The 26,102-nt window shown below is 36.4% G+C and overlaps 1 protein-coding gene across 2 annotated transcripts in view; it reads right to left on the bottom strand.

The window, feature by feature from the left end:
- Positions 1-242: 242 nt before the first annotated feature.
- EBF1 (EBF transcription factor 1) overlaps positions 243-26,102 on the bottom strand; it is a gene marked incomplete at its 5' end in the record, with an annotated part of 270,516 nt that continues 244,656 nt past the window's right edge. For both annotated transcript variants that reach the window (XM_084295004.1, XM_084295005.1), the window contains 5 exons: positions 243-943; positions 6,385-6,579; positions 9,327-9,506; positions 11,024-11,201; positions 11,805-11,870. In XM_084295004.1, the coding sequence (XP_084151130.1) occupies positions 912-943; positions 6,385-6,579; positions 9,327-9,506; positions 11,024-11,201; positions 11,805-11,870 (651 nt within the window). In that variant the 3' untranslated portion in view covers positions 243-911. The remainder of the gene's footprint in view (positions 944-6,384; positions 6,580-9,326; positions 9,507-11,023; positions 11,202-11,804; positions 11,871-26,102) is intronic.

The raw sequence follows: 26,102 nt of genomic DNA, 5'->3' as shown, positions 1-26,102 counted from the left end.
GAGAGTCTGATATATAAGCTAAAGAGAGCCGTGATAATCTAATCCTGCAGTTTTAGCAGTATATCTAGAGGCACTGGATTCTGAGCTCAAGAGGAAATGTGTTTGTTATTTGTGTCCTTACCTAATCTTTCAGCAACTTTTTTTTTGTTGCATTATTTACACACTTATTTAGCCCAATAGTAAAGACAGAGGTTACGAATCCCACCACTCATCCCACCCTCACCATTCAAAAATACCAGCTTTCTAGGGAGTGATATCTATTTAATGAGAACATTAAAAATGCATCGTATTAGCAAATCACCACTGGATAAGCAACATGTATGAGCCGACCCTTAATTAAATGGCCATAATTCTTCTACGAAAAACTAACTGGCACTTCTATTCTGTCCCATACAGACTTGTATGTAACTGACACCACTTCATTTTTCTTTACACAGCTTTAAAAAAAATCATAAATTAAAAATGTGGAGTTCCATCGCTAATGTCCCTCGCGTAATTGGATGATTTATAAAAGACAAATGGTATTGAGTTAAATCAAGCCTTTAAAAAAAAAAAAAAAAAAAAAAAAAAAAAAAAGCCCCCAACCCCAGAAAACAAAAACAAAATGAAACGAAACAAAAAAAGGTGGATTTTTTTTTTTTTTTATCAACATACAATAAATATATCTCCCAGTTATTTGGGATGGACAGCTTGAATCAACACCTTGCAATTGCAGATTGTTAATTTCAGTATTTGCAAGGATGGTGATTTTTTTTTTGTTTAAAAATCCGCAGTTATTGTAAGATTCTTCTTTATTTCTTTTTTATTTTTAAAAAGGCCTGAGTAAAAAGTTCCACTCTGGGACTTGTATCAGATTCTCTCTGAAGCAGAATTCAACCTCTTCATTAATAAAATTCTTCAAGGCAATTCTTTCACATGGGGGGAACAATCATGCCAGATATAGCTGTCATAAGGAGAGGAGAGGGGGGAGAGAGAGAGAGGGAAAAGAGTTACTTTTGTGCATTCTGAAGCAACTTTTAAAATCCTCAGCATTTTTAAACATTTACTAGCAACATACATGGCCATACTGTGAATTATATTTACATATAAGCATGATGCAGTAAAGACAACTACATGCACATTAATCCCAGGAAGCTTCATTCTGACTGGAAAATGTTGTCAATTGCTCTGCTGAAATCAGTGACCTTGCAGAGGAAATGCACTTCGCCTGATGTGAGAATCATCCCCCAACTTAATTTTCTCATTTTAGTTTCGAAATCTCAAAATGTTCAGGAGACATAAACCTGTCCCAGCCACTGCCACACATTCTATTTTTTAGAAAGAAAGGTATTTTCTCTACATATGAGCAAATGGCTGAAGTCCCATAAGCCCCAAGTGTTACAGATCTGGCAGTGTGTTTGTTGCATTAGGCAGAGTAACAGTGGTTTGTTTTCCTATGCCAGTTTTCTCTTCCTAGTCCGCTGTTCAGCCCTGAGACATGTATGCATTTCCAGGTGCTCAGAAAAGGACTTAAGCCCTCAAATCCATTTTTTAAGTTGAATATGCCCTCAACTAACTGATGGCTTTGCAGACCAGCAAATGGTTTTATTACACTTGTAGCATATTTCACCAGCTACGTTACGAATAGTACGTTAATGTTAATTTAGAATGGCCTCTCTTTTGTTGGGTAAATTGCATCATCAGTATTCCTTTATTATGCTTTCTAACCTCAGTTTCTATGGAACCACCACCTCTCCTAAAGAAGAGGCATTTCTTAAACGTCAATAGGTACGATCTTCCACCTAGCTTGACCTCCAGGCGGGTCTGGAGTGTCCGAGTGACATACTGTGAGCAAGCACATCATTACAGGAGATAGTCATGTAAGTTAATGATGAAAGCTGTAACAACAATGCATCTTTAAAACACCACTTGTATGGTTATTTGCAAAAAGGTAGAAAACAGATTCGCCTTCAGGTTGGCGGCACTTCATGGGCACATTATTTAAATGCTAGAACTGCCTGCCATCTCAGACATCTGGACATGTAATTTCTTAAGGAAGAACTCAACCCTGTGACTGGTGCTGATTCATTGTGCTTTAATTACAGCTGCAATTATTTGATAAGAACAGAGCCAAAGTAAAAGGCTCACAGATTTGGGGTTGGAGGGGGAGAGGAGGGAAATGTTTTCTCCACAAACACCACCATATGTGCAAGAATTACAAGTCTAATCAGCAAGGAGAGAACAGCTCGAGTAAACTGCACTGATTAAATGAAATAAAATGAGAGGAGAAGGCGAGAATGCAAAACACATCCACATGTTTGCAGCAGGCCATCCTCAGAGGTGACATGTTGCAAGTATACAGCAGAATTTTGATTCCTGAATTTATTATTCAGCAACATTTTTATGTGGAATCACTGTACTGATTGTTTTCACTCCACATAAGGGCTCTTCAAGGTGCTGGAAATTAAGATAAAAGGGATAGAGAGGTGAGTTAAGTTGTTTATGCCCTACAAGAAGACACTCAAAAGTGAATTGTATAGCATTTACTGACATAGGGTGTTTGTTTTTTGTTTTTTGTTGTTTTGTGTTTTGTGGTTGTTTTTTTTTTTTTAAGATTCCTTGCCAATTTTATCAACACTGGATAAAACAAAAACAGCTTTGTTAAAAATAAATAAACAAATAAATCCCAAAAGATTTTGTTTCAAGAACGTCTCACATAACAAGCCCTGAATGCTCACAAGTAGGCCTTCCCCTTGTTACATGTGACTGAAAATGAAGCAAACCCAAGTCAGGCAATGCTCTCACTGATTTCGTATTCAGCTGCTCCCTACTCTGTTCCTGGGTTCCTTACGCTGTAGGCCAGGGTGTGGAGCCTGGTCTATGGACACCTGCTGACATCCAAGGCATCAATAAAATAGGCAATGACAGCGATGGGTACAGTCAACAAGATTGTAATTCTGCTTGTGATAGCCCTGTGAGGCAGTCACCCACAGCTAAAGGTGAGAGTGTAATTTTCCCTGTATGAATAAAAGCAAGGGACATGGGCAGGGACTTGAGCCACAGGTTGTGGTCCCAGTTCTTCTAACTCACTGTATTACATTGAGTAATTTGATTTGCTTCTGTCTCTTACCTGTGGATAAGTTTTATCCCTACTAGAAAAGCACTTGGAGATTTCAGGGTGGCACTTACTTAGTAGAACACTGAGGTGGAACAGCAGTGTTTGGACATCAGAAATGTACGTTACAGCACAAAGAGCACTGCCAAGAACAGTGCTCCCTCCTTTACTGCTCAGATAAGCAAGGAGTTAAGCAGATGGAAATGGATAGAGTCTTCCTGTATGTGATGAGTGCAACTGAACAGAATCAGATGGCTGAGCAATCCTCTGTTCACACTACTTCAACATGCTGTTCTTTTCATACCTCTAAATTCTAAATATAGTGAAACTTTAAAACAAAATGTTGTTTTGCTTTAGAAAAATTGCATGTACTTCAGAAAATGTCAAAATATTATTCCAACAACAACCAAAAAAAAATCAATCTGAAAGATTCATTAAAACCAAATCGATTTCACCAAAATGGCCAAGAATTGCCTCTCTCTTGGGCCAACATAGCTGTCTACTCTGTAGGATCCCAACCAAAGGTGACATAACTGCAATTCCCCCCTTCATGACTTAGATATTTTCCCATAGTTACATATCAGCTGTGCACCTTTTGCCATTGGAAGCAAACAGTACAGATGCAGATCTTAGCTCATTTTTTCAAAGCATTATTGCCTTTGAAGAGCTCTGAAATTCTGAATTAAATTACAAGGCAAATGACAAAACGATCTCTTTTCTGCCTAAAAGCCTTGATATTTCCATTCTTTCCAAGTCTTCATTTATATCACTCTACTTTTATTCCATAAGTGCTACATCTAGTCATGCAAATTCTCTCAGCTGTAGCTTGTTATTGATCCTGAAAACAGAGATAGCAGTGGGAAACACTGTAGGTATGAGATCACAACACCTCCAAAAAGAGAGGGCAGAGACTAGAAAAAATCAGCAATGGGCATTATTTCTTTTATCGTACACTAATTTGTATTTGCCATGAGCAAATTACAGAAATAATGTATTTTGAGTTTTACAAAATTGCATGGCAAAGAGAACAACAGATAAGCCTAGCTGTTGTTTTAGTGAGTTCTGCTGATATCTGAGCTACATAAGGAAAGCTTGATTGCTTTCTGATGTATCCAGAAGCCCAAGAGAGATAAGACAGCCTCCTTATACAAGGTTGTTTATTTAAGCAATAAGGCACAACAGGCAGTGCATTTCTGAGTCATTATTACAAGCCTCGGGTGGTGTCAGAAGGCATGGGGCTAAAGGCTGTATGTCTTTAACTCACCAAGAAGTTCAGCAATGACCTAAAAATGAACCATCTCTTGGTGGCTCATTCCTATTATAAAAACTGAATTGCTAAATAAAAATTAGGGGAAACACTCAGATCTGTGTGGTTTCTGGGCATTACAGATCTGGATGTGACATAATGAGGAGGCAATCAGCAAGCCCCAGTTGCATCCGGCACTCAGCTTATTCCATAATTGCTTTCCATAACCCAGTAGGCAGAATCTGGGAATTCTGTGTCTTGTGAAAGGAAAAACAGTGCTTGAAAAAACCTTCTCCTGTTACTTGCTTTTTCTCTCTAACCTCAACTGCATACTGGGACAAGTAGAAGAGATGACAAAAACATTAATATGTTCAAAAGTTTCTGGCAGTCAACTCTTACCTCCTTTTTTATTTTTAATTTAGAGGCAAAACATTTTTAGCTGCTGCCTTTAACATCTGTAGCATGTCAGCAGTACCAAATTTTTAAAACACATAAAAATTTATATTCTAAACACCACAGCTCGTCTGAAAACTTTGTTGTGTATGACTCTTGATGCAGTCTGTATTTATAGCAATTCTTATTGAAGGCACCCAAGTGCTGCTTATGTTTTCCCAGTATTTTCACAATTTCTGTGTGTGCTTGTGTGTATGCATACATCTCCAAGGATTCATCCTTCCAATTCATCGGTGTAAAATGCACTGAGGACAATGCTTCCCTTCAGTCACAATGGATCCCAGCTTTTATGAATGAACTCCTTGCGCTCTGCCTGCATATAGATTTTTCAGCTGTAACAGTGCTATCAGCATTATGCCTGCAAGCCCAGTGTCTGTCTTTTCAGAGGCTGTAGAGTGACATGTGGAGTCTGTGGAGCCATCCTCCCCCTGCTCTGTGCAGCTCCTCCTGAACACAGCATTGAAAATGAAGGATTTTGTTCCCTGCTCAATGCTCTTTGGATAATTTGCACAGGCACGTGGAAAGGAAAATAGACGTCAGGTCTGGGGGGAAGCACAATGCATACCGCAAAATCTTTCCCACCTCTGGCACAGCTGGAGGCAGCTGGCTGCATCTGCTTAAGAAAACTCCTTGGTCTAAGTGAGCATGAAAACATCTCTCAGCACACTAATGCACTGTGAGGTAATTATACAGAGAGGTTTAGGCACAGTGTTGGAAAATAGGCTGAACCAAACAATGAAATGGGCAGTGCTGGTCTTTGCAGCATCCTCAGTTTGACAAGCTTTTGTCTGCCACTCCCTGCGTCAATGCTCCAGAATGGATTTAGGTGCTAATGCTGGAATACTTTGTAACAAGAGGGGAAGGGATAGAGAAAAGGAGCAGCCCCTTACTACCAACATTTGAAGAGGCTTTCAAAGATGCCCTGCATCATTTGTGGAAATTTATTGGCACAGAAGTATATTAATCAGTGCTAACTAATATTTGCCCTGGTATGAGTTACACTGGAAAATGCTGCTGTTAGTTTGTAATGTGTCTTCTATTTATGAAAGGCAAAGGCTTGTGCCAAGCTCTGTAACGGTCTATTTGCTCTCAGTAGGATCTCTGCACAAGTGTACTATGACAAAGGAAAAAAAGGAAGGGAAGATTGAGTGACGTACTTCAGGAGAAGGCCAGCCCCTGGAGAGACCCTGCAGTGGAGTACTTGCTAGAGTCCACAAAAGACTGGTCTGATAATGGACGACAACAGGGAATAAGAGAGGAAAGAAAGAAAAAGGATGGTATTAGTAAGCTGAAATATTACTCGTTTTTATCATAACAGTAGGTCTGTGCTTTAAGAGACACAGCCTCCCAATTCATCAGTATTAGTCGAGTTAGAGGTAGGGTGGTTGCCAAACACCTGCAAGGTACTAGGTGGGCTGGCGGTGGAGTCCAGTTACTCTTTTGGGAGGAAACTTTAGGACAGAGGCCACCAGGGATCCCCCACTGTCTCCTCTCCCCTTGGAAAACTCAGTGTCACTTAGAGCCTCTCAAGGCACTGGGAACTTACGGTTTTGAGAGCAGCCTTCTATGTTCCAGAACTGGTTTCGCTTACCTTGCAGGCTATTGCCGTTGGTGCTGGTGCAGGTGGGAGGAGGAGACGTTTGCGGTCTCACAACTGGTGCAAAAGCACTCTTCTGTTTCACCGCTGAGACCATGTTGGCTGGTGAGAAGGAGAAAATCCCAGACGAACTGCTACAGTTTGAGGGGAGGCTAGTGGAGGAGGCCATTGTTGGACTTGATGGCACAACTAGAGGAAAAGAAGACCCCCCCAAAAGGCATACCTTAGTATTAGAATGTCAGCACTACCACAGAAACAAAATAATCCTGCTGCTTGGATGTACTAAGTCTAATTTCAAAGTACCAAGACTTTTACTGCAGTTAGAGTTCTGGTTGCTCACAAAGTGGTCACTGCAGGAAGCACTTTTTAAAAAAAAAAAAAAAAAAAAACACCTTTTTTTTTTTCCCCCTTCTAAGTGCTCTCAAGGACTCCCTTAATTCTCTTTCAATGCAACAATTATTCTAAGGTTTGACATCAGCCATTGCCCTGGTCAGAACAAGTGAATAAGGAATCCAGATTGTGCAGGCAACTGAGGGATTAGAAAACTGATGGGTGAGGAGAGTGGTACAAATTTGGATCTGGAATTTTTAATGTGGAAAGTTTTTAACCAACCTCCAAAGACAGCATTTTGAGCAGAACTTTTCTTGCTGGAAGATGGGTGCAGAAAGATCTACACTGTTTCAGACACCCTGCACAAGGTAGACACACCCTTAAAATCTTATTTTACCATACGATGCAATAAAGAGCTTTGGCTCATGTACTTATTATTGAGATTTTACGTGTATTTTCATGAAAATAAAACCATCCCCTTTTATTTTCAGACCGCATTGCTGACTTCTCCTCTTTGAGTACAAAAAAAAAAAAAAAAGTCATTAGTAAATCCTGTGTTTTCACTCTTTGTCCTGTTTAGAAACTGCATATGTAGAAGATGGGGCTATGAATAATTACATATTACAGAGTAAAATTCATATCATCTGGGCTTTGCATTATTATTTTATTTGCATTTATGTAGATAAAAATCACCCTATTTAAGTTCTTTTTTGAGAATCTGATATCATATTTGTTAACACTGAGGAAATCAATTAATGGAAATTAAATGTTCAAAGTTTCACAGTCTGACAGATACAATCTTAGTCTGAAGTCACTCTGTGTCTGGAAGTACTTGCTAAGGGAGAGCAATCAAAGCACCTAAATTGAATTGCTACTATACAGCAATTAGTTTATTGATTTAATTAAGAATGCCACCTTTTAATTTTCAGGTCATGATTGAAGCATTTTCTGATTCAATGGATTAGGCATTAGCAGAATGACAGATCTACCAAGAAAACCTCCCAAAATATAACTAGAATAAAGAACCAGGGCTGGGAAGTGAAGTGCTATTCTAAAGAGGACTTTGTTCATAAATATGGAATTATACACTGCTTGAGTATTTTAAATGCATCACTGGCATCTGCTTCCAAAAAGAGATGTCTCATCAATCATGTTGTATTATGAATTCAGAGAGTGCAAATTCTATGACAGTAAATTCAACTTAATAAGTAAGTAAGGTACTCTGCAACATTATTTGTTACATTATTATTAGAGTACAAAATAATAACTGGTTAGCAATTCTTAAGTTATAAGTATTAGTTACTTGGGTAAATATTTTATTCTAAATTTGTGGCAGCTAAGAAGCTTTGGAGGTAATTTTTTTGATCAGAGTTGCTCCTCCTTTTCAATTCTAAACTCTAGCAACACAATTCAAAATAATTCATTACTGCTGTTACATCACTAAACTTAAGATTTGATGTGTAAACCATGGTATGTCCAGCACTGTTTCTCCTGTCCATGCTAGGGTCTCAGCCTATAAACCTTTTTATATGACAAGACCTTCTGGCCCGATTCTGCTTGTAGCTTTCTGCAGATGTCTGTGGAATCTGTTATACAACATGAGTAATGTCAGAGGAATTGGGCAGGTCCTATTCATTTAATTTTCTCATGTGAATAGGGACTACTGAGCTGTGGCAGGAAAGGTTCATAGGCATTTACCAACAGAAACATATACGTATATCTATATGTGTATATATACATATTTAAACAGGTTGTTAAATCTTTAATATTATAATGCAGAAAGTTAGTCCTACATATAAATATTTCCATAACTGGGACTGTAGAACATACGCGCTTTATGCCATGGGATGTATGTTTTGTATGACCTGAATCTTTATGGCATTCTCTGTACAGTCACTAAAATACAAACTCTAAGAGCCATTGTCACATTTTACTAAGTTCTCAGTGAAGTCAATATACTAGTTACAAAGCAAATGGCATATAAGCAATCAAGATTAGGCCCAATAGTAATTCATAATGTGTATAAAGGTTATGAGCACATTATTTGCTCAGAGGTCTTGGAAACATCATCGTGCAGCTTATGGAAATGTCAGTCTGTGCCAGTATTATAGCCAACTTTTCTGCCCTTCATATCTTACAGTTGGAAACACTATTTTTCCTGCAGCAAATATGCTTAGCCTCCTTCCATACTCACTGCAACAAAAAGTGTGCACCAATAATATTTGATCAACTCCAATGGAAATTAAGCCAGTTATGCCATCCCTGCTTTCTAAAATTGTCAATGTTGAAGACAGCATTTCGTATTTAGAGTACAAGGTAAGTTATGAGACCATCAGCCCAAATCATGAGAATTATGATTCATGAGAGTTATTCTTTTTCAGCCTTTATGAGACTTCCAAATAATAACAACAAAACAGAAAAGCATTGCTGGCAACACCAATGTCTTCAAAGTGCTTCAAAGGTCAGTGGGGGAGTGAAAGAGGAGAGAAATGTCCAAGCTCTGTTTCAAATGCTCAGAATAGAAACTAAATATTGAGTATTACAGAAAAGTCACCAACTCCTTGTAATAAAAATGTACAAATACAGAAGAATCATATAATACTCACTGGCATAGGGAGAATTGGCAGCAGATCCATTCAGGAAGGTTGGAGAACCGCCTAAATTTGACATTCCAGCATTCCCATAGCCATTCATGCTTGTTGTGACAGAGTTATAATTTGTCTGCTGAGGGGTGGTGCTTGGCACATAGCCATGAGGTGACACGCTGCTTGAGTTGCGAGTAAAACCTTTTGTGGGGAGGGAATACATTTAGAAATTGGTGTTAGCCCAAGAGAAATTTCATAAACAAACAGCTACAGGCAAGTAATCTGGGGCTCCTAAGGCAGCCACGGTGTGCACAGGGAGGGGCAGGACTGACCACTGCTACCACCAAGTAACCCAAATTGTGATCCCTCACTGCCTGGGTCATTGCTTGTGGGAACTCAAAGAGGGAGGAGGAAGGCTACAGCCTTCACAGGCAACCTGTTCTTTCAAGGAGATGACCATTGGGTATTCTTGGAATACTCACTCTAAAAGAGCTGTTTGTAGGAGATGGAGCAAACATGACCTATGTTTTCAAAGTTAGCGGTACATACTGATTTAAGGTATGTTAAAAACATGTGATTTCTGTTAAATGTCTTCTGACGTCTCTCATTTAATGCATCTCAAATTAGATGCTACAGCACACTTTAGAAAACACGGTAAATTTCTCAAAGTAGTGGAAAATCCTAAGTCTCCTTTTCCTAGTCTGATCACTATGTTGGTAGAGAATAACCAAATTTGATTCCAAGTTAAAATTTGAATTTCTACCTAATTCTGGAAATGATGTTTGGAGAAACTCATATCCAAATACCCAAAAATGAGGATTTGTTTCTAGAAGCACAGGAATACAAAATGTATCTCCACTCCCAGAAGATGAAATATAAACTTCTCTTCCCATTGCATAGTATGTCCGTAAAATATTATGATCTGAAAATCATTTCTATTTTTTAGTATAATGCAAAATAATTTTTCTGCCCTTCTGAAAAAGCAGATTCCTTCTACTATTTTATCATTAAAATGGAATTTAAGTTTTGTAATAAAGGGAGCTGAGCAAAGGAGAGTGAAAAATGCAAAGATTTTTTTTAAAAAAAGATGTTTGTCACTTTTTTAACTATAGAAATTAAAACAATATTGATTTGATTTTATGTAAAGTGAAAAATGCTCTATCTTAAAAATGAGAGAAGCTCTGAAAATGTCTTTGTAAATATTTCTATTTTTACTCACTTTTAAAATTAAGAAAAGTCTCAACCTCTGAAAACAATTAGCGCCAATATAATGTCTCTTCCAAAACCAAATCAAAAAATAATGAAGTGATACTTTTGTGTTATAAAGAAATACTATATAAGGCCCAGACTCAGAGATCATCCATGTTCAGGAAAATATGTAAGTACGTACTTAAGATTAAGTACATGTTCAGGTTATAGAAATTCTTTTCAAAATAGCGGGATTTAAACACAAGTGCAAGTGTTACTCTGAGCAGACAGAAAGCGGTCTGATACATGCATAAGTGCTTTTCCAGAACTGGGGCTGAAGTCACTAAAGAAAGCCCCATCTCATGACAGAATTGAGTAATTCAAAGTTTCTGCATGCAGGTGTGACGATGTCTGTCTGGATGTGCTTCTTGCATTTGGTTTTGAACCATCACTCTCACACTGTTCTGTGTGTTTGCCTGACTTCTATCAGAAAAGGTTCAAAAAGAGAGGAAGACGCGTCTTCTCCTGACCCTGATTGGTGGCCTGTGAGGCTTCGGAAACATTGACAGCTAGTTGACCGCTAAAGGAATTCACTCCCATCATTCCTGCGTGGACTGACGTGTTAGCAAGGGCGGGGAGCTGGTTGTGGTTGCGGGGGACACTGTAGAGTGCTTCTGCGATATCTGCTGCTCTTTTCAGGATTATTTCCTAGGGGACAAGAAGGGTAAAAAAGAATAAAAGAGTTACCAAGTCTACTCTGACAAACCTTTTCTTACATACTAAAATAAAACATTTCCCCATCCAAAGGAAAAACTAGACGCTTTTCTTTCTAAACCAGCTAGCTGACTGATAGCTGATGCTTATAGATCTGCTTCCTTCATGATAAATCCTGACAACTGTGGTAAGAGAGTTGGAAGCTTCAGTCCCAGTGGCCACATTTCTGTATAACAAGACAAATAGGCAGAATGGGACTGAAGCCTAGGCTTACTCCACCTTAAAGCTAAAATATCTTTAGGGTAAGACTGAAACATCACTGGTGGCAAGAAATAATGCATATCATTGCCCATATCATACAGTCTCTGGTGACAGTGGGCAAATGCCCCCAGGGTTAATAACATGTTGCTTTTGCAAGCACTAAATTCACATACTTTAAAAAGAAAGCAAGCAAACTAAACCCCATTCCAGATATAGCATTGCCCTACATATTTATTCTTGTCTCACATTATAGTATCATATACCTTTAGCCCCTGATCTATCTATACATCTAAGAAATAGCCATGTTTTAGAATTGCTGAAGTAGAATGCATTTACCTGGTTATTATGTGGCATACCATAGAGTGCTTCTACTAAATCAGCAGCCCTCTTAAGTATTACTTCCTGTCAATATAAAAACAGATGTGTTCCTCTGAGTTCAATAAACTCTTTGTGGGGGAAAACAAATATTAGAATCTTTTATATTGTTCTATCAGTTGCACTGTGTTTTGTATTGTGTTTTTTTGTTTGTTTGTTTTTGTTTTTTTCCTCCCACCAGGTAGACCTTAATTTTAACAACTCTCAGCAACCACTCAATGGTGTTAAATCACTAGTTCATCCTATTCACACACACGCTTAATCAAGTCAAAAGGTGAGAATCATTGGTGCTGCAAAATAAAATACATCACTCAATTGTCTCTACCATCTGCACCATAAACCACTCATCGGTTTATTGCAGAATACAATCCTGAGGTCATTTACTAGATTACTGCAATCAATGTCATTCAGAGCATGTTATGAATCCCTTCAATGTGTTTATTTTTTTCTTAATTGCATACTGCAGGAATTGTGACCTTACCCAGCAGGCCACGTTCAGAAGATACCCAATCAGTTCTGTGCTACTGGTAATGTAACCTTTCAACTTCTTTGGTTTGTATCTTGATATGACAGGTCAGGGTGGGAGCCATATACACAAATACATGCAATATGTGAGAATGGCCCAGTGCCATGAAGTGTTTCCTTGAAAAAATCCCAGCATGGACAGCAGAAATTAGAGCAGTCTTGGATATAGCTTTCATTTTGGGACATAAATTAACTTTTTATTCCTCTTTCTTTCTCCCTCCATTTTCCTATTTGTTCTTATTTGTACAGCACTTTAAATGGGCACTCAAGTAATACTAGCATTTCCTGTGTTCGTACATTTTAAAGTGTGGAAAAATCTCTATCAGGAAAGCTGATAGAAAATGTAAAAAAATAAAAAATAAAATAAAATAAAACCAAATTCATATTCTTTAAAAACACCTAGCAGATTACCAATTGCCTGATCAAAAACAGTCCAGACTGTCCTTTAAGCAAAATACCATACTTTTGTAATTACCAGCCCCTGCATGATACCCTAATAAATTAACATGATGTTATTCATCATGGTATATTTCTGTAGGTAGCTTACAAAAATAGTAACAGTTCTGAGTATTTTACAGTTTTCTACAAAGTTAAACTTTTAGAGTTAAAATATTTTACACAATAGCCATATTTTATACCAAAAAGAAACAGTAATGCTCAATTTTCATATACTGTAGAGTCTGATCAGAAAATAGAGATATAATTGCATTCATTTTGCTGTCACCATAACCTCTTCAAAAATCCTTGAACAACTCTTCAAATGACAAGCTTTTAGATGCATATTAGCATTTTTTTCAATTTTAAATTCTCTATAATATAAGATAAAACAGTTGTCATACTGCAGTAACTACTTATGACATATATAATGTCCTAAATTCAAAAATGAGATGGAGGATTTTTGTACTCCCAGTAAACATTTAGGCTTGCCTTTGCTGCACACCCCTCTCCCAGAACACACATTTAAATTATTTTCCACATATGAAGTGAGATGTAATATATAATCGAAAGATTTTTGAATCACTACATTGAAACCAATTCTGAGGAGTTAGTTTGCTACAGCCTTTCTTTTCTTTTTTTTTTTTTTTTTTTTTTTCTTCACATAGCTTGACCACAACCATTAGCTGTATAATCATGGACAAGCAGACTACAAGTAACGTCCAGGTACAATCAATCCTTATTGCTTTACCAGAGTCATCAGAACACTAAGTAGCCCTTTTTTCCTCATGTTGAAGATACAAACTGGAGAGTAGAAGTGTTTCTGAAAAAAATGTTATCTTTTTCAAATATGATTGTAGATGGAAAATTACTACACAGGTGTTTGACTTTGCAAACTAGGATTTATTTCACTTCAGTAGAAATTGTTTGCACTATATATTTCACTAATGCAAAATTAAAATGTGATACAGAGCCCACAAACCGCTTTGGAATATTGTTAACCTAAGCTGTCATTATGCCAAATTACTAAAAAAAAAAAAAAAAAAAGGAAGTTTAAATAGTCAATTCTGCTCCACCTGACTAATCATAGTTATTTATGTTATGCTGAGCTAAAAATCTCAGAATGCACCTAAAAAGAGATTGAAGACCATGTTAAAAAATTAGGTAATTACATGCAATCTTACAGCTGCTCTACCTAATATCAAATATATTCCAGTTCCTAAATATTGGAAGTTATTTGATGCAATATTACGTTGTATGTAAATAAAACTAATTGTCATGATGTTTTACTGAAGTATGCTTGACAAATAGCATTCAATTTTCCTAGCTAGTCAATGGTTATCTTTTTCCAATATCTTTGTAGCCTGTAAATTTGAGTTTCATACTTTCTCTAACAATATTTTCACACAATAAAAGCATTTCTTGTTTATGACATTTTCAAATCATACAAAGTAGATTTTACACAAAAACTCCTGTGTCAGATACTGGTATCTTCTATTCCAGAGCTGACGGTAGTTCTTACAGACACAAAGTAGCTTTAAAGATACACGGTAAAATGCTACTACAGACATGCTCAAGGCATTAACTTTTTGTTTTCTGAATGCAGTTAAACCTTTTGCAGCTCTGCCTAAATTACTGTAGAAGCTACCATTATGACTTCACGTACAAAGGAACCCCCAAAGTCCTCTATAAGTTAGAGCAACAGACCTTGCAAGGTGCTTGGATTGCGGTGACCAGAAAATTGTTCTCACCTCCATGTCATTACGCTCACAGTGAAGCAGCCCCCGAGCATGTTTGTGTTCGGGATCTAATATATTGCCTTTCAATCAGAGCTGAGAGCCACTGAACACATAGACAGAACATGACGAGCAGGTCAGGAAAGCAATAAAGATTTTACAGAGCTGTCCAAGGTGCTAAATTTACTCAATAATGGGTTTGGCACCATAGTGTTAACCTCTCATTTACTACCAGTTTGAGGGACTAAATTGAAGTAGCTGACTTCATTTACCTTGAAATGTATATTTTATGACATTATGTAAGTAGATTGAAAGGGCACTGCAGTTTTAACAATTTAAAGGCTAGAGCATGTTTAAGATGAAGCTTGAATATTTATTGTATATTGCACTTAACCTATATAGTATATTAAAATGCATTGATTAAATTTGTAAAAGGTATTATAAAAAAGGACAGCTAATATAAAAGATCTATGTCTTTTAAAATCCAATTGATACTGTATGTTACCACTGCAATGGTGATAAACAGATAGATAGGTGGACAGAGAAGCAGACAGACATCAAAAAGTGAGTGAAACACATCCTACAAAAAGAAATGTCTGCACAAGCTCAAGGTCTGTTATTCCAGATTTCTTTTGTTCACAGAAATTATTCTTTGCCTTCATCACGGAAACATAGATTTTCCTAGCAGTAAGTGGGCATCATGTAAGGTCCTTCCAATTGAATATGCAAGTGGAAATATTTCCTGAAGAGACAGAGTTTGACTAAAGCTAATATCTAATTTATGGGGGCATTTGTCAAAAAAGATCCACTCTTCTACTAATGTTAAAAGTCTGACAGCTTTTGGGTTAGAATAAAGGACTATGCAGCATTTCGTTTGAGGACCTTCTTGTCTTTCATTTTTTGTCAAATGACCATCATTTTATTTCTACAAAATAACAAATGAGAAAATATAGAAAAGAGTAAAATGTTATAATATACTACTTTATTTAAAATATTACTTAAAATATTATTATAGATTATTTAAAATATTATTTAAATTATCATCATATATTACTTTTTAAATTATAGTCTATTACTTTAGAGATTAAATACGATGCATCAGAACTCTGTCCTTCATACAGCTACACAACACAGATCCAGAGTCCATTTCTATTCCAAAGCTGAAGCTGATTTTCTACTGATGGATTTGTTATTATTATTATTATTTTGTGAAACAAAAATGCAATGAACTATTTCTATCAGATTTTCTTCCTGAAAATAGTAAGGGATGTTTACATTAAAAAAAAAAAAAAAGAACAGGTGGGGTAGTAAAGTCTGCTGTGACTTTGCATATTCCAAAATCACTGTAGGAAGGATTATATAAAGCATACAAGAATGACTGTGCTTTTAAAGCATGATGATTATAATTTAAATAAAATCCTCTTCTGACTGAATGTACCCTGGACCAACGTTACAGTGACTTTGCATGTTTTGTTTGTGACATGCATTTGTTTTAGTAGGAATTCATTAATATCATAAAACTTTCATTTCAAGTTTTATTACGACAGACACATTTTGTGTCAAGTTCTATCATGATGAACAAATTTTGTGACAGCTTTAAAAAAGATATCTGCTGTTGACATCTGCCTTTTTAAAAAATATATTATTATTATTGGGTGTCTAGTGAATATATCCACTTTTGTCCCAACACTGCTGTGAGTCTAATCAGGAAAAGGGTATCTAGAGTTATAGTGAGTTATTCAGCTTTGGTAACTAAATTAGACAGTGTTCAAGATACTTGTTAAATGTAAATGAATTTTGTCAAGAAAAAGCTGGCCACAATATATAATACTCATCAGCCACATATTGTATTATTGAGACCACCAAAGGATTTATGTACTTGTGGAGGGCGTGGGGGGGAAGCAGTTCTAGCGGACTGTGAGGCATTTATCTTATGTGTTGTCTAGATATCATATCACCTTCTAATGCTCTTTAGCATTGTAATACAAGAGAGAGCTCATTCATCTTCTGAGAGGGTACTTAGGGATGATGATGTCATTCATACTTCCTTGACTCTTATGTCTGACCTCCTGGCTCTGCCTTCTAACTTCCTACTCTCATGGCTACTTGCAAGAAAAAACCTCTTCTACAGAGTCAAAATACTGAACAGCAGACTCCAGTTCCTTTCTTCACCTTGCAAAGGTCGCATTCTGCAAGTTCAAGTAAAAATTAAAATGTTTTGTGCTCAAAATTTGCCTTTCTTTTTCAATGGGTGAAACTTTCGATATACTGATGTAGGATATGTACTAAAACTAAGTTTTAAACTTAGAATTTGTATATGCACTATACAATAATAATAATAAACGAATAAACATAAAGTTGTGAACACATCTTTTTAATTCTAATGGCAAAGATAGCATTTAGGTAGAGAGACATTTAGAAGGATGCCACAGATCTAAAATGCCAGTCATCTAGCTTGGTATACAAGAGTTTCAGCCTGCCCAGCACCTCCCATCTTTCCATATCTACAGGGAGCATTGCATTATTTTATCATTCTCAGCAATTATATTTTTATAAAAGACTCATAAAAGGCATTCAAAATGTAGAGATACTCCATTTACTGTAAAACCGAGCAAACTAAGCCAGCTTCATGGGAAGTATAAAATAGCAGTGCCATTTCACTAGAAAGATTTTTGTACTCACATAAAATGAAAACTGTTCTACTAAACAAAAAACTGAATTGTTTCCATATATTATAATTTAATCATACTGAAGAAGTAAACACAATATCACAATGACAGGAAGCAAAATGAGAGAAAGACAACATAGTTCAAAAAAAAAAAAAAAAAAAAAAAAAAGCTTCTGCTTACCACTGCCTATAGGATGGAAGTGCACTGAATCAGTCCTGTTACTGAATTTCAATGGCAATTTCCAGAAAATAAGTCTACAGTGGGAGCTAGAACCTTAGTTTTTCCAAGCCATTGTAGTCTCATCAGCCTCCACCCAGACTGAAAATCACAGCCTAACTCTACAGCACTAAAAACAGTCATGCATGACCTTACCACCTGCTCCACAATGAGCCAACCTTATAAATAAAATATAGAAAGCCTATATGAGGCAGCAGGAAGAACAAACACTGATGTGCAAATGTGAGCAGGCATCTAGCCATAAATGTTGAGAATCAATGATTAAAACACCTCTTAACCACAAAGGTGATAAATGAATAGCAATAAGGAAAACACACCCTATTCAAAAAACCTCCATTGGAAATACTGATGACAAAAGAAGGAACAAAATGATGGTGATCATCTGTAAGTCTGTCACTGCAAGTCTCCCATCTTACCCCTGTTATCCTCCTGTTAATTTGATGTACTTAGACACACACAAAAAAGTATCAGCCTCCTTTTTTAATCCACACCACTCATGCTGCTGGTCTTCATTTCCATAAATGATAGGCATGTAACAATGGCAACTGAATTAGTAGCTGGCACAGATGTGTACCTCATCTAGATACACAGTAACGTGGAATAAACTGGCATTAATATAGTTGCACTGGAATAACCCTTTGAATAAACTGACATTTGAGAGTCTGGATGCTCCCACCATATTATCATCAACTGAAGCATCTGGCAAGTAATTTGGACAGTTCTGTTGCTGAAAGCTCTGGAGTTCTCTGCTAATGTTAGGTCTCTAAGTCAAAGAGAGAAGAGTGGATGTGTGAAAGCTGATAAGCAGAACTAAAATCACTCTGCCAGCGTTTATAAAAGTGTCCCTCTTTTAGGGAATTTAGCCAATGGTGATTGAATTATCAATTGGTGATTGATAAAGACTCTCAGCTATATCCCTCAGGTGGCTGCAGAACTTTTGATTTTCCTAAATATGTTTCCAGTATGGATTTCCCCAGATAAATACACCAGACAAAGGCATTTATAGCATTTAGAGATGGAACTATTCAGAGTTGTCAATTTTTAACCCATGAGGCCATACCCACACAGCACAGGATTGGTAGATATTACTACATTCTATTCTCATATCTGTTTACATCCTATAGCACATCAACTGGTGTCTGGTTGCTGTCAGTCATATTTGGAATTCTCTAACGCTCTTATTAAGAAATTGAGTAAATGGTAATTCTCTGGCACCTTCTATAGCATTTCCCACGGGTTATCTTGCAAGCTCACACTGTGAGGATCTAAGGACAGATCCCCTCAGTATGAAACACAGCAAAAGCATGAAAGGAAACACATTTTCATGCTGTACAAGAGGTTGCAGAATTTATCCCAGCAATGCAAAGACCATTTTCTTCTGCACATGCTTTTCCTTAGTTATGCAATCCCCTCTTTCAAACTATGATCAGTTTGTCAGATCCAATGAATCACTAGAAGACAAAATAATCTATAAATTAATCTATAGAAGACAAAATAAGCTATAAATTAATCTATAATCTAAAAATTATCTATAAAATAGATCGTGAATGGATAAATCCACGTAAGTACAATTCAGTGGCTAACACTCTTCACCACCTTTCTTTACAGAAGTTCCTCCATCCTACCAGTTTACAGTGACTCATGCTATTCCCATCTGTTTAGGTTACAAAAAAGTTTCCCAATTTACCCATGAACACATGAACAATAGAGAACATTAGATTCTTCTCTTCCATCTGATACAAAGGTTGTCCCGAGTGACCTGAAAGCATATTTCACACACTAATTTTTTCTTATATGCCACATCCACCTGCAGTCCCTGGGCAAAACATACAAAGAAACATGCACAGAACAATCTCAGATAGGAAACTCAAGCACTTCTTTTTGAAAATTTACCCCAAACCATTTCTACCAGCACCTACAGTACTTTGAAACAGATGTTCATTATTGAGTTTAATGAGGTTTTAGTTTTTTGTGTCTTTATTTTTGCATATAGAAGACTTTGTGATAGTTCTTCCCCTGCTCTCCATAGTATTAACATTCCTGTTTCTTGAAAACAGATGAGAGTTGCAAGGAAAAAAAAAAAAAAAAGAGAGAGAGAAAAAAAAAAAAAAAAAAAAAGAGTTATTACTCACAGTCTTCTCCTGACCATTTTATACCCATATATTTTTGGAAAGTTGTCAAAGTCCCCTTATGGAAGAAGAAGAATGTTTTAAATTATTTGAAGGGTCTGGACTTAAGCAAACTTAAAAAGAATTTGGTAAAATGAACAGAGACACTAAATTCTGAGACTGTCGTTCAAAGATCCTGCACAGGCTGTTTTAGAAGCTTTATTCTGCAGATTATATTCTTGTGCCAATTAGAAAAATTCCTGAGAATACTGGGGATTAAAAAAGATTAAACATGCCTTGTAATTTTATATGTGGTACAATGTAGATATCCAATTATGTGTTTGTAACAGTGAAAAACATTTTACTTAGCAAATAGGCTGATATCTTTTTCCTGTCATTTTTATGCACAAAGAATTTCCAAACACAGGTCAAGTTGTATCCCTTTTAAATTGTTCTCCTATTAGGTCAAATCTGGAATGTATTGGGTGGCATAATTCACTTGACTGCATTTAAATCTATAAAGATATATAATTATGTTTGGTATTGCAAGGCAAGAATGTAATCTGAATTCAATCAGCAGAGCTATCTAGCAATTAAAGTGTAACTTGTATATATATGTGTTTTGTCTGTTTCATTTTCAGAATTGTTCTGTATTAGTGCTTTTACCCATATAAATATCTGTCATATGTACACCAAACTATGTGTTTTCTGTAAAAAACACATGCTCACCTACATGAAATTAATTAAACAATCCCTCTGCATTTTGTTTTAATGAAGACTGAAAAAAAAAAAATGACAGAACATTTTTAAGATCTGTGAAACTGTCACTCTGTCAAATAATGAAGATTTTTCTCGATTGTGTGCTTCAGGTAGGAAGTGATAGTAGCTAGAAATTGAGAGTTCAGGTTACTTTTAATAACAGGAAGAAAACTGAAAAATAAGACACACTGAAATTCTGACCTACAATGATATTCCACTATGTTCTGTAGAGAGAGAGTGCATAAAAATGTTGAAATAGAGACTGGAATAACGTAGGTAGATTTTAGTATTACAGTTAAAACACTGCTCAGTCATAACCTCTACAAATGACTACTTTCACTTACATTTTATCATCGGTATAATTAAAAGAAGTCTCTTGAAAGGGGCATTCTCATTACAACGGAGGACCACTTCAGACCCAATTGAAATGAAAAGACAGAGCATAGATTAGGTGTAGATACCAAGTGGTAATTTCTAGGGAAGCATAAAATGCCAAATATGTAACAATTATATTTTATAACTATGTGTTCAAAAGACTTACAATATTTTATTATACAAAGAGGCTTTAGCTCAGAGAGCTTCATTGAAGTGCCTCCTAGCATATATGCTAAAAAGCATTCAACTTTTTTTCATCAGAAGAAAAAAGGTATTTTTCTCCTGATATCATTTTTTAAAAATATTTGTCCTTAAAAAGTCAACTAAAATTATCCAAAGTGAGTATAAATGTTGAGTAAGAGTATATGTAAAATATTAAATTTATCTGACATTTCACAGTCATATGAATATCCTTTCCTGAATATTCCCATGATATAAAAGCTTGTACACCATTTTATACTACCTAGGGCTCCTTTTTAGTGGTGAGTGAAAAGATTACTATTTCCACTTCACCACATATTTTATGGAATTGCTTCAAAATTCACCACTGATTTTTCAAAACACATTAATATTTCAGCAACTTTTTTGATCACCAAAAACTCTTAGTTTTAAGCTGCAAAACTGAAAGAAAATTCAGATTACCAAAACATTCATAAAATTTCTTTCCTGTTTATAAAATAATACTCTTGCACACATTTTATTCGTCAAAAGCTCACACTGAAAAAATTAAGCACCTCTATTCTGAAAAATGCTAGGATTTCCAGAGACAGGATACTAAGTCCAGATGAAATTATGACTATAGAATTAGTAAATACTCATCCTAAAGAACTAGTCCTACAGAACTAAATTAACTGAGACAAATTCCAAAATTTCTGTATCTTAGATCTCCCATATATGAACAAAAAATGTGCAATATATGTGTGGCACTGCTTTAAAAAATACTTCTGTTTTGTTTCCATTTTCTTCTCAGCAAGCATATCAAGTGTCATCTATAGTCAGAAATAGATTCCAAAACATTCCTTAAAACAAAACTAAAATGCATATCTGTGTTTACACAAGTAGCATGAGATTGTATGCTATTGTACTTAGAGGACATTTCAGTCCAGTTGAGTTATATCAACATAAGTTACATGATTGACTTTTACAACAGAAAGAAAAGGTTGTACTCCAACAACGGTTATTGCCTCAATGGAAAAAAAAAAAAAAAATCAATGAAAGTAAAATGAACAAGAGATTTTGTCTGAGTTGCAGTTAATACTACTGAAGAGCTATGGATATTAAAAGGTCAACAAATAAATTAGTCCAAGTGTTATGAAATGAATGATTTGGCTTATAATTGTATTGAGTGCAAATTGTTCACTGCCTATTAGACCAGGTAATTTTTAACCATGGAGCCTCAATTACTGTTCCATAAGCAATAATATAGTTGTAAGAGCCACCGGTTCGATCGAGTGACCTATGAGACGCGCCAGGACAGCTGACTTTGCTATGATGGATCACTGAGCCTGATCTCCAAATGGTGCCAAACCTTCCCTTCCCGTGAGGAGATCTCATAAAAGAAACATTACTGCTTGATTCATTTTACCAAAATGTTTGAGTTTTCAAGTGTCAGCAGTTAAGTATAGATTGTGAAACTCTGTATTTCTTAGAAGAATTACGACAATAGACATCCTATTGCTTCCAGCACTCTGCTAAATGGCATCATGATGGTAAGGAGGATGCTTTTTCTGCTGCTCAATTGGACTGTGTTGTGAGAAATACACTGCAATCACATTTTACATCACCACGTAAACCACTGCCTAACACCTAAAACCAGGCAAGAAATGGAAACAGTAGGTGAGATTATAGACATTACTTCACACTTCTGCAATGCCCTGCATTCAAAGATCTCAAAGCACCACTTTAATGGGAACCAATTAAACTTCACAACGTACTTTCTAGGAAAACATTTTCTCTCCCCCATCTTCATCAGAAACAGCCTTAACAGGTAGCTGTTTGGCTGAAGTCACAATGGTCTGTGGTTACAACCGAGGCAAGTTTTGTAGGGTGAGGTAATATCTTTTATTAGACCCACTGATACAGGTGAGAAAAGGTACAGCCAGCATGCAGGAAACAAGGCACATGCACCCAAGAGCTTGTCTGGTTTTTTTTGCTTGTTTGTTTGTTTTTCCAGTTATATCAGTTAGTTTAGTATGAGATTACCACTCCCTACAAATCATGATAGCCTTAAACAGGGAAAAGGAATTAATCTGATATTGCTTTCATGCTATGAAGTAACATCCATGGCACCTCATGAGGAGGAAAGGCAGTAGCTGTGTTTCCCCATTGCTCCTAAGGGCATGGTGTTCCTTGAGAGTCAGTGCTGGAAATACAGCAATAAAGGTCTCACTACACTTCCCACAGGACTGGGCCTTAAAGGACAGCAACTGTGCAATAACTCTGCGTATCTGCTCTTTCTTCACAGATACAATAAATTGAAGACGTAAATGCAATTCCTGAATAATCACATAATCTGTGTAGTAGAAACTAAGCTAATAAAAAGCCTAATTAGAATAGATTGTACCACATACAACCAAATCCTGTTTATATTGTCACTCTGCTATATTTTTGATAAATCACTACATTCAGTCTATTGGGAGGGTGATTTTCTATTTCATCTCTCCATTGAGCAAAAAAGTGCCACGTGACTGGAGTCTGAATTTCAATTTTACCAGCATACAGTTGAACTGAATATTATTTGGCACAATGCAGTGTACAACTGAGCCACTAAATGGCTGATTTACTAAATTATTATTAGATGAGCCCTTGCTGTTCCAAGTGAAAGTGCAGTCACTGTCTCTCTTCATGGTGTGTTCAAATTGTTCTGTGTTTAAATATTCAGCATGAGGCTAATGTGAACTGATGAACTGAGACTACAAACATTCACTTTCAATACAGACAGAGAGACAGAGATGCAACATATCATGTGGCCTGCGGAAGTGAAAATGATTTATATTTAAGGATGCTGCTGTCTACTTCCATTACTAAAAGATATTCTTAATTAGCTTTGTGTTTGAATCAGGAGTTTGGAAATGTAACTAAACAACTCCAAAAAAGAAATAGCTGCATGGACATGAAGGCTTCAGAATTCCGGTGAAGTGGTACATGAGCCTGGGTCTCTCTGCCAGTAAAGCACATGAGCTGCCACTGCAGTTGCATACTTCACTATCTTTAGTATTTGAGTTGCAATTTAAGAGCATCACTTGCAATTCTGTCTGCAGCAGCAGAAATCCTGCAAAATGAAGATGACTGACCATGATGTGCAATCTATGACTTTTTGACACAGAGGGGAGAGGAAGGAGAAAAAAGAATATATATATATATATATATATATATATATATATATATATATATATATATATAAAATATATATATATATAAAAGGTTAAAAAAAGAAACAATTTCTTTACTGCCACCTGCTGGAGTAGACAATAACCCTTTGTCATACAAAAACAACAAGCATCTTCACTTAGAGGACAGTTACAGCAAGCATTTAAAATACTGTGATCCCAGACACTTACAGTAGATTAGAATTTTTTATTGGTGCTGTGTTGCCATAACAACATAAAGACAGCAGATGACTTAAGCTAAGCTTGCAAAGCAAAAGGCTGCTCATCTGGCAGTTAAAATGAATACAGTTCACTTCACAAGTTCCCCATATGGACCCTTAGTGTATGGTAATGAGGATACCATATGGTGGAAGAAAATGCACAGAGAACAATTGTGCTCTACTGGATGAGTGAAGTGAGCAGGAAGTTATGAGGAAACACAGGAGAGAGATTTCTATGTGCTCTCTAACTCACGGGTTTCTTTCAGAGGGGGGTTCTCTCTCTTCTTAATCTTCCTCTTAATATATACATGCATAGAAATGACAGAGAAACATATTGTACATTTTGCAACATCATTCATCATAAACTGTCAGCTGTGTTTGTAAATCAGCCTAGTAAGATCTTATAAATTTGTAATTCTTAAAAGGTAAAAGTGCTAAGTTTTTAGACAAAGTGCAGGAAAATTTAAGCACTTCTGACAAGTAGAAACATTAGTGGTAATCATTTTAAAAATGCTTGCATCTTTCTGCCTGCATGTTTAGCTGTAAATAATGCCGCAATGAATAAAAGCTTTAAAAAGGGGAGGGGGGGTATGAAGTAGAATAAATATTTTTTATTTCCAAAAGAATAACAAGTAATAGTTGATCAGAACCATATGCATGCTAGATTCTGCTGTAAATGTACATATGCTATACCCTACACTGTACTAACCGGATCCTAAACCTGGTAAGACAGCTTGCTAAAGGCTGCAAAGTCAATTTTGTACTACACATGCTTCATAAAAGATGAATATAAATGCATTAGTTAGACACGGTGAGCTAAATTAGAAGGTCAGGCAGGGCTGGAAGGGCTGAAATATCACACAACCAATGACTGTAATTACTCTTTTTTTAAGTCTATTAAGTGGTGTTGTTCTATCAAGGCTCAGGGGTATAGGACATGAAGTACAAGATAAAGTAATGTGTATTTATTACTCCCACGGGATCAATTTACTAGATATTTTCAGCTCCACAGAGCAAAATACACAAATGCAGCCTTTGTTACTTTCTTCAAACTGTGGTTTGTTCCTTCAAAGCTCTGTTCCTTGAAGAGACCACGTTTACCTGTTTGGTGCCTTCCTGCCACCCTCAGTTCATTGTTGCATTTTAAAATAATAACAATAAAGGATACAGGACTAGACAAAGACAAGGATCAGTCTTACAGGATGCTCAAACAAGTGGTTTGAGCTGCTCAGACGGAATGAGCAGTCTAGAAAATCCAACCCCAGGCATGATTTTTACCCCAAGGCAAAGCAGGAATCAGGAATGGAGAATGGCACAGAGCTCCTTGTCATCGTGTTAGCCCTGATCTATTAAAAGTTTTGTCATAGATTCTAAATTACACCATCTGCTCTAATCATTTGCTGAGTAAATGCTGACCCACTTATAAAGAAAACTCACTGAAATGTGCATGCACGCTGTTGACCTTCAGAAAGGAACGGGCTCCTTGCCAGCCACTTGTACGAGGCTTTGCCCTTCAGCGAGCAATGTGGCTGTCTCTCAGCTCTCCCTCATTTCGGACTCTTTGTGTATTCCCAAAGATGCCCCTTCACCTCTGACATGCAGCACCCCATAAGAAGGATACTTCCATAGTGGCAGCAGACATTTTGGCCATCTATTTCTCAATAGCTTTGAAACTCAAAACCCAAACTTTGAAAACTGAATATTTTCAATAGGATAAATTGAAAATCAAAACCAAACAAGCCTTTCAAACAACTAACTGCCCAAACTGTTAATAAATGAAGAAAAAAAAAATCCAACTGTGAAGGATTCAGTGTCAATCTTAAATC

Source organism: Netta rufina, assembly GCF_964035555.1.
Source record: "Netta rufina genome assembly, chromosome: 14".
NCBI classification, from domain to species: Eukaryota; Metazoa; Chordata; class Aves; order Anseriformes; family Anatidae; genus Netta; species Netta rufina.
This window is presented reverse-complemented; position numbering and strand designations above follow the sequence as displayed.